This window comes from Lygodium microphyllum, chromosome 9 (genome assembly GCF_053477565.2).
Source record: "Lygodium microphyllum isolate KBCC chromosome 9, Lygodium_microphyllum_v1.1.10, whole genome shotgun sequence".
NCBI classification, from domain to species: Eukaryota; Viridiplantae; Streptophyta; class Polypodiopsida; order Schizaeales; family Lygodiaceae; genus Lygodium; species Lygodium microphyllum.
This window is the reverse complement of record NC_141143.1, coordinates 118,158,569-118,168,616: the sequence shown is the minus strand read 5'-3', so window position 1 is coordinate 118,168,616 and position 10,048 is coordinate 118,158,569. Positions and strand designations below refer to the sequence as shown.

General features: G+C 41.9%; 1 protein-coding gene across 1 annotated transcript; it reads left to right on the top strand.

Annotated features, from left to right (window-relative positions):
- The first annotated feature begins 768 nt into the window (after positions 1 to 768).
- On the top strand, positions 769 to 1,251 carry LOC148031478 (pathogenesis-related protein 1-like). The gene has a single exon (XM_087685573.1). It carries the CDS (start codon positions 769 to 771, stop codon positions 1,249 to 1,251), a length of 483 nt encoding a protein of 160 aa, XP_087541699.1.
- Positions 1,252 to 10,048: the final 8,797 nt, after the last annotated feature.

Genomic DNA, 10,048 nt, shown 5'->3' with positions numbered 1-10,048 from the left:
GCATTTGCAAGCAACCAAAATCAAGCTCCTCCAAACACACTGTCAAGATTTTGAAAAAACAAAAGGCGATGCTATTGCGCGCCCTTGTTGATAAGCCGTCATAGCACGAACAAAAAGTGCCGGGAGACACTTGCTAAGTTCTAACTTTGAGCTTCACACAATCAGCGCCACACGAATGTTTTTCCAACTGGGCTATTCAATAAAACAGAAATGAACGTTAGGGTTGCCCGCCAAGAGGACTAATAATAACGAGGTGCTTATACGCTGATTTAGTATCAGCGGCAGCTGCGCAGGACGGAGACGTTGCTTGTTGGACGACAGAAAATGGAAAAGTAAAATCTCTCTCTCTCTCTCTCTTATTCATTATGTTGCAAGACGCCGCATGTCGTATGCAGCGTCTATTTAAGTTGGGTCGACGCTCAGGATTCTGCATGCAGCTATATTGCCCACTGCTACTGCTGATGCGCGCACTGGTACAGACTATTAACTTGTCTCCTGCTGCAACACTAGCAGGAGCTGCTGGCTCTCCTTCCAATACTTGTGTGCTAGTATCCCCCCCACCGGCCAGAATATAATACATCTCATCAGCCCCGATCATTAACCGTGCTAGCTTCTGAATCAGCTAACTACTGGCGGCTGTACCACAAGATCAGGAGTGAGTCATCAGTTGATCGGGTACATGTTTTTCATATAGCCATCAAGAGGAGTACTATAGTGGCAGCGCTGCTAGCGCAATTGTCGATCAGGGTGATGATGAAGATGATGCTGATGGCGGCTATGATGCTAGCATTGAATGATGCCCATAATATTATCAATGTCCGAGCGCAAACAATGACGGACTCGCCGTCGGCTTATCTGGACCCTCAGAACGAGACGCGGGGGGCGCTGGGGCTGAGTCCACTGACATGGGACGCCAAGCTGGCCAGCTACGCCTACAACTACGCGGTGCAGGTGCAGTGCCAGATGGTGCACTCGGGCGGGCCGTACGGCGAGAACCTATTCTGGGGCGGTGCTGGCGGAAACTGGACACCGGGGGACGCCGTGAGCATGTGGCTGGCGGAGCAGCCTCACTACCACTACGACAGCAACACCTGCGACGGCGGCTCCATGTGCGGCCAATACACCCAGATCGTGTGGCGCACCACGACATCCGTGGGCTGCGCCTCCTACACCTGCCCCGCCAGCGGCGACACCCTTGCCGTCTGCGAGTACTACCCCCCGGGCAACGTGATCGGCGAGCGTCCCTACTAACTAGCTAGTTTCTAGAAGTAGGGCCGCCTGATTAAAGTCTTAATTACAAGCATGAGCAGCACCCACCAGAATTTCTTTAATTTGATTTCCACTGCGATAACCAACTATTGGCCTGATTCACTGATCCTACTGTGTATGGCCTCATCAGCGGTTAATATCGGCATAATTCATTCGCCTTAGAGTGGCTTTTATATTAATTTTGTTCGAGAGTCTCTCTGGATTCCCTGCGCTCTCCCTACCTCCTCTTTTAGTTGCGCTCATACGCCTTGAACTTGGCCGTACTGGCAGTTCGATTATCGTCTCAGTCGATTGAAGTGGCGCACAACATGCTCATAAATCCCCACCCACGGCTTAATGTGCTTTTATATCTCCTCATAGCTTACGTGTTTTGGTGTCTACGCACGCATGTGCTTGTGTCCTCGCAGGTCTGCCAGATTCACCTTTGACAGGGGCCACGCGCGGACGTGTCCACCAAATTCTGTGAGTCGAACAACGCACACCGCCAATACTGCAACTGATAACTTTTGACGTCAATCCTTGCAGCCAATGGATGAATGTTTGGCGGGTACCCCGCTCATCACGCAGTAGCTAGTCGGTAGTAGTACTTCTTTCATAGACTCATCAACTAGTTCGTCCAAAGTAAGCATAGACTCAGGTTTTATCGTTCAAAAGACCCCAGGCAAAGGACTGGCTGTCAAAAATGATCCATAGGCTATACATATTCATGCTTGTCGCGTACATTCTTGAAATCGTGGGATATTTTGAAACCCTACAGCCCGCAATTACGAAACTTAGTTACCAGGTTATACTGCAATTTTTGACGAACGTTCATGTGCTCATATGTTTGCTTAGAAGTTTGTATTATACTCCAACGTCAAGATAAAGAGGTTGGCAACAATAAAGGTGTTGTTCAATATGCTTGTAGCTTCTTGGCCTTTCTTCTTTCTAATCAGAGATCAACCTCAAAAGGTTGGTTATAAAGATGTGGCTCAAGACAAATAGCCCAAGTAAGAATGATGCCAATTGGAACCATGTTCGACACCCTAAAATTTTGTGAGTAGAAGAATTTGATAGCATTCTCAAACTATTTTGGACCGATGTGGCAAAAATCCATAAAACCAATGAGAGAGGTCTAATCAAACTACACCACCAATGTGCATTAACCATATCCTTTAAAATGGAAAATTTAATACAACTTACGTGGCTTTCATGGGATTTTAATGGCCACATCTTGACAATCCTTTTCTAGGAGAATTGGGATGCACCACTATATGGAGTCCACATCCTTTGATTGAGTAAGATTGTGTGACCCTTTACTTTATCAAGGAACATGATCACTATTTATAATACATAACAATTTAGGATATCAAGACTCTAAGTTTTTAATGAATTATCATCTAGCATTCTTTCCATATATTTGTTGTACTTCCAACCTTCTGATACAGCCATATTAATCACTCCTAGTACCGTTATCACTCTTGCAAGAAGGTTGCAAGTCTCCTTGTAGGCTATTACCACAAAACTAGGCATAAGCCTTGACACCTAGTCTTTTGTTATGCTTCATTATTGAATGGTGCTAATTATGATTTATTATACACCTATTGACATCCAACTCGCTTCTAGCCTTCTAACAACAGAACCAAATTTGGATACCATTTACATCTAAAGCATCCATCTTTTCATCCATAGCTACAATCCCACTCAACTTTAAAAACTAGCTCATCAAAGCATCTGGCCTCTTTCTCTTGTATCCCCTTAAGAATATATGTATAAAGACCAGTAAAAAAGCTATCATATCTCAAAATTTCTACTAGATACTTTATATGACTTGAAATGCATACTTGTATATTACTATCTGATGTATAGTTTACAATGCGTTGTTTCTACATATGTATGCTATTTTGAGAGTAGCTATTTTGATCAAAGCGACTCATCCATGGATTCATTTTTGTAGGAATAGAATAGTCACCAACACTATAAGAGAAAGGCCATATAGACGCGCATTGTACACGCGAAAAAGTGGGCGCGTTTATAAGTGCGTGTATCAAAGCGTCTATTTACACTAGTATACAGAACGCGTCTATATATCCGCGTTTATAAACGCGCCTATAGATGCAAAAATAAACGCACATATTTTTCATTTCTCATAAAGTCCCTAAATATGACCAAACCTCTTAACAACTAGTATTTGTTTGAATACATTACCAACTTTACTTCTTTTTGAGTATTACAAATATACATCAAATCATTCAAAGCTAATTATATATATGTGATCTCATGCCCTATATACATCCAATCATGCCCTATACAAATGTGATTGGATAGGGAATGATTGGATGTATATACGACATAATTACACCTGGATCATAAGGACATGATATACATGTATATACGACATGATATACATGCATTTATAGGGCATACATGTATAGGACATGATATACATTACCAACTTTACTTCTTTCTAAGTATTACAAATATACATCCAATCATTTAAAGCTAATTATATATATGTGATTTCATGCCCTATATACATCCAATCATGCCCTATACAAATGTGATTGGATAGGGCATGATTGGATGTATATACGACATAATTATCAGAGAAGTGATTGATACATGCACATGTTGCATCTATTGTGCAGTTAACCTAGCCATGCCTAGCCTATAGATCAAAGGTTGACTTATGCATGTGCAATATATATATAGAGAGAGAACTGATCAATACACTCACATGTCTCATTTGTTGTGCACTTAACCTAGCCATGCATAAACTTATAGATCAAAGCTTAATCAATGATACTTACAACATGGAGGCAAACATTTTGATATTGAAAGACTAGGAAAGTCATGTCATGTTGATCCAAAAAAAACCAAAAGCTAGCATCTAATCAGTTTAATTGTTAATGCGCGTCTGTCAGCGCATGTAATAAGTATTATCTATGCATATACACGCGCAATTACACGCACTTACAAATGCGCTAGGCAAATATAAATTTTTTTTTAAAAAGTTGTGGCTTTCTTTTTAAACCAGTGCTTTCTTACATTTTTTACGCGTTTTCTGCAATTCAAGCTCGACATCACTAATCATGTCTATTTATCACTTCATGAAGACAATGAGGGAAGGAAATAAGAGTAAAAAGAGGATAGGAGGAAGGAAGAGCCAAAGAGTAAAGAACAAGAACCAAAAAGCAAGGAAAAGAAGAAGATTCAAGCAACTTACCAAGGGAAGGGAGAAGGAGGACAAGGAGCTTGCAACCTAGCCGCCATCCGTCGGAACAAGCAAAGAAGGTGAGTTCTTATTCTCTCTCTCAATCTTGTTTGCTCTCTCTGTCTGTTTCTCTCTCTCTCTCTCTCTCTTTACATGCTATAGACTGTTATCTATGGAGGTTTTTTTGCGCGTTTTTTAACCAAGTTTGAAAAAAATGGTCTGACTATGCACATCTGTCAGTGCGTCCAGATGACAGTGTAGACGCAGGTATAGACACGGAAATAGATACGCTGACAGACGCACACAGAGACGCAGATATAGACGTAGCATGTAATATGTTTTATCTGCACAGGGTAATATGATTTTTCTTGTGTAGATGTGGAATCATGGATTTTCCAGCACTGATCTCGAGTTGGAACGCATGAACAATACCTTAGCGGAGTTTTCTAGAGGTGTTAGTAGCTTTTTTGGAGGTTTTCCAAACAAGGAGCAATTCATGGGGGAGATGACCAATTATCTTGGTCGCCCTCCCACTGTAGATGAGGTTTTCAGTGTGATTTCTGGGGCACCTATCACATCTTTGCCTAGCACTGCCGCACAAACACCAAACCTTGGCACACCTCTACTAAGAGGTACTCCATACACTATGCATACACACAGATCAGCTGATGCACAAGGATCAGCTGAAGTACATGGATCGGCCGAAGCACGTGCATCTGCAGAAGTATGTGCATCTGCAGAAGCACGTGCATCGAGTGAGGGAGAGGGTAGTGTGCATCGAGAGAGAGTCGTGCGGGAGGACGAGGAGGTCGAGGGCTATTTGGGGGTTGCCTAGGAGGTGGCTCTCGATCACCCTCACCGAGAAATGAGAGAGGTGAGTCTCCACAAATGTACTACTCTATCATTGATGTTGGTGATATCTTACATGACTTTGAGGGGAGGGAAGTGATAGCTTACTTGAGGAGTGTCGTGCATGCCACATACAGAGATTGCATGATTCCCTTCAAGCACCAAAAAAATGGTTTGTGGCAAGAGGTGTTGCGGGCAGTACATAGAAGGTATCCTAATCCCGAGAATTCACGATTCTCAAATGATTGGGGATGGTCAAAGGTGAGAGACACACTTTATGACAAGAGGTCTCGCCTTATGACGTGCGCTAAGGAGTCACTGCGGAGACAAGAGCAGGGGCGCCCTGGATATGGCCAACCACCCAATTGCCACCGCAGGGAGTGAAAAGAGGCCAAAAAGAGAGCAACAGAGAAAATGACAAGTCGCCAGCATGCAGAGGCGTGACATATCCATATGGCAACCATGGGATCGTCGCATTATAGATCGGGTGGCAAGGAGTCATGGGAGGCTGAGTTTGTAAGTATTATTTGATTTCCTTTTTTAAATTAAATTTTGTAATTTGTTTCACTTCATTATGTAGTGTGTTCTAATATGTTGTATGTTCAAATTGTTTTGTAGTATCATATCGTTGGTAGGATGCCTACTCCTAGAGAGGTAGGCTACCATTGAGGTCATAACCGGGCGTCCACTTGGCAACATTTGTACGAGGAGGGTCTCATCACGGAGGAGCAATATAATTGTGCCATGAGGATTCCACAACCAGAAGAGGTATGTTTTATTTTTTACATGAAAAGTATATGTAACTCTAATTTATTGTTTACAATGGTATTTATATACCTTAATCCTTTATGTAGGCGAACCCGGATGCAGTTGAGGATAGCAAAGGGGGGACTAGCAGTAGCGGTGGCAGCAAGGACAGCAGTGGTGGTAGCAATGATGATGCCTCTTCTGAGGAGATGTAGAGGAGCCCCATGCATGCATGCCTCCCCTTGGCTTGTAGTTTTCATTTTTTATATGTATTACTTTCAGCTAGTGCTTGTGACCATGACCATGCTTGAGGTCACAAGCACTAGAACTCATCATGTAAAAACGTTTCATCTATATATATGAAATTTCGTGTTCTACATACATTGTTTTGTTTTCAGTACAAAAATATTCGAAATAATCTTTCTCTGTTTTCCCTAAGCATACAATTTGATGTTGATGGGGGGAAAAAAAACCAGTGGTTTTTTTTTTCACACCTCTGTTTATCGCATCTATCAGCACGTCTAGATTGTAGAATAAATGCGCGTCTATTCTCGTCAAAAACTTGCAAAGTAAACGTTTTTTTACATGCACAGATACATGCATGTATAGATGCACAATATGATTATATCCACTTTTTTAAAAATATGATTATATATTTGCGTAGCTTGTCAATACGCGCGTCTATATGTGCGTCTATATGGGCGTATAACTCTGACTATAAGCGCGCTTTTAGACACGAAATTTTAGACGCATCAGAAGACGCGGTAATAAACGCGCCCGATATTTTTTAACACAGTTTAAATATTGTGTCTACAAGTGTGTCTATGGATCCTTTTTGTTGTAATGCAAGACCACTTCGGGTACATGAATTAGGCTACACTTCTTTTGTAGAATTTGCCTCTTTTTTGGACATAAAAAGCTACACTTTTATGTTTTCCATACCAACTTCTCATCTCATAAAAAGTAATGCCTCTTCTCACTATAATCTCAAGTGTTGTGATATCCTTGCTACTCATAAAAGTAGCAAATAAAAACATAGCTTTTAACCTCTGGATCTAATGTGGTTCTTTGCTCATTTGGTTGTGCACATGTGTAATATATCCAAACAGTTTTAAAATTTGACAAATCACAATTTGAACCTATAAATGTTTGCCAACATTGAATGCCATGAATGGCAATCAGAGTCTCATTTGTTATATATATCCCTATATATGCAGCATCAATCCAAGACTACTCTAGCTTTCATATATGAAACCTATTCCATTCTTCACAATCCTCTTGTAACAACTCCAAAAAGGATAAATAGACCATTCGCATAGGAAACCCTCTTAAGGGTAGGATAATTATGGGGATAATTCCTTTTAAAGAAATAATGGCAATATTTTTTTAATTCCCCTCCCCAGCTGACTGTCGTGCTGGAAGGGGAGGGGAATAGAAAGCATGGCAAATCTCCTTGGTGGAGCTTGATGCTTCTAGCTGCCATGGCGCGTCGACACATTAGGGGAGGGAGGATCCCCCTCCCCTCCCCTATTTAAACAGATGAGGCAGCTGTGATGAGACAGGCAAGACGACACTCTGCAAGCATCGTGAGGTGAGAGGGGGGCATTCTGAAATACGATGCTCTGAAGAGAGGGAAGACAGACGATGTTGAAATACGGCACGCTGTGAGAAGGGAAGGCCTTGAGAGAGGGGAGGATGCCCGAGAGCTGCTGCAAAGCGTGAACTAGCCGCCGCCATGGAGACGCCCCGCCGCTGAGAGCCTACGCCACTGCCGACTGTACTTCCCTCCCTTGGAAATGTACAAGCTTCCAGAAGCTTCTAGAAGGGATCTTCATAAGCCCCCTTTCACCCCCCACTTCATGTGCCTTCTAAAAACCTTTCATTACCCCCCCCCCAGATTTAACCTTTGAGCCCTTTCTTATGGGCTTCAAAACCTTAGCCCCTTTCACCCCCCTTCTTGTGGGTTCTAAAACCCTTTGTATTATTACCCTCGTATTTTAAGCCCCCTCTCCCATGGGTGTTGGAACCCCGGTTTAACCCTTAAGCCCTTCTTTTGGGCTTATTACCCCCGTGATTTAAACCTTTAAGACTCTTCTTATGGGCTTTGAACCCTCTTTTTTTCCCCCAGTGTTTTATCCCTTGAACCTTTAAGGCCCTTCTTATGGGCTTTGAACCCTCTTTCTTTTCCCCCCGTGTCTTATCCCTTTGAACTTTTAAGGCCCTTCTTATGGGCTTTGAACCCTCTTTTTTCCCCCCCCGTGTTTTATCCCTTAAACCTTTAAGGACCTTCTTATGGGCTTTGAACCCTCTTTTTTTTCCCCTCGTGTTTTATCCCTTGAAACCCCTTCCACCCCCGTATCGTAAAACCCTCCAAGGGCCCTAATTGTACCTATTATCACCCCCCCCCACCCCCCCCCCTGAGTTTAAACCTTAAGCCCTTTCACCCCCCGTGCTTAAACCCTTTCACCTCCCCGTGCTTAAACCCTTTCACCTCCCCGTGCTTTAACCACCTATAAGCCGTTTTTCTTGGGCTTTATAAGTCCCTTTTCCCCCCAAAAGTACTAAGTCTTTAAAAGGTCTTACTAGCCCCTCCTTGTGGTTAAACCCCTTAGCCATTCCTTGCCCTTTTCAAAATACCCTTGGGACTTTGGTTTTTCCCCCTTACTCAAAAAAAAAAGAAGAGTATCGAAGTGCAAGGGAGCGATGGTGCAATTCCAAAAAGGAGTGTAGAGCTGCTTCCACGTCCGAAGGACTACAATTGCGATGCCTCCTAAGAAAGTCCAAGGTGCAACCGCGGAAGGGTCATCTCTCGATATCCATGTGGATATCTCACCCCGAACCCAGGTTTTCCTTCCTAATTTTTATTTGATATTGTTGTAATTCAATTATGCAATGTTAATTGTTAGAAATAGAATATATTCTCGTCCTAGTTGTTCACGACGAAGGAACTTAGTCATCAATACGTTTAAATGAAACATGCGAATTAAGAAAGCATAAAAGCATTTCTAGCAAAGAGCTTATGCATTGAAATGAATTATAAGATTAGATTATTACCCATTGAAATAGTATACTTCGATTAGGCCTAGAATTATAAACTGCATCTCGTACTATTAATCCATATCCTCTTTGCAATGAATCATCATGGAAAGTGCAAGCATAAAATGATTCTTATGATGCATAAAATCTAGGAAAATATAGTTTGTCAACAGCATAAATTATTAAGTAAAAGGTTGCTTGTTTAGCATGAATTTTGTTTGCAAAGTGTAGGAAGATTTTTTGAAATAACCTAACCTCAAATCGATAAAGTTTAGGATTGAAAAATCAATTTACGCATAGACCACAAATCATGTGGAAGTAATCTTGAAATTATCTTCTAGAGTTAACCAAATTGATATAAACTTAAAACACCTAAGCTGCGAAATATTCATTGGGAATGAGTTAAATTCCAAGAGACACCTATAACTTAAATACTTGCCGACATTCACCGAATGTAGGGAGAGTGAATAGTAATCGTAAAAGGAACTAGGGTTTGTCCCTGAGAATCTTACAAAGATGAAACTTGGAAACCCTAGGTCTAACGGGGTCAGCCTAAAGAACCTGAAACAGATTGTCTCATGACTACATAGTCTCATAGTTCGATACAGCGCTTGCGCAACAAGTGCGGAGTCATATGATCTTGTGATTGGATCACAAGGGAATGGCCAAGTTCTCGCAATGAAGTTGGCATGTCCTTATGCAAGTTACCTTGCAAGAGGATGAATAATCATCCTAATTTAGCAATCTTCTTGAGTAAGGAAGATTGTTTGGAAACTAACGACCAAACAATAAACTTAAGGTTTGACCAAATCGGGTTAATAGGGTACGCCCTAACCCAGGATATAGGGGATTTTTCCAAGTGCAAGTTATCCCGGATCAAGTGCTAGACGCATTCGGAAGGAAGGATTCATTCCTTAGCAGTGTGCCAACAAAAATGACCAATGCAAATGTTTG

What these genes read in the sequence shown, in the direction of transcription:
- LOC148031478 (XM_087685573.1), top strand. Translation starts at nt 769, where the DNA reads ATGGCGGCTATGATGCTAGCATTGAATGATGCCCATAATATTATCAAT.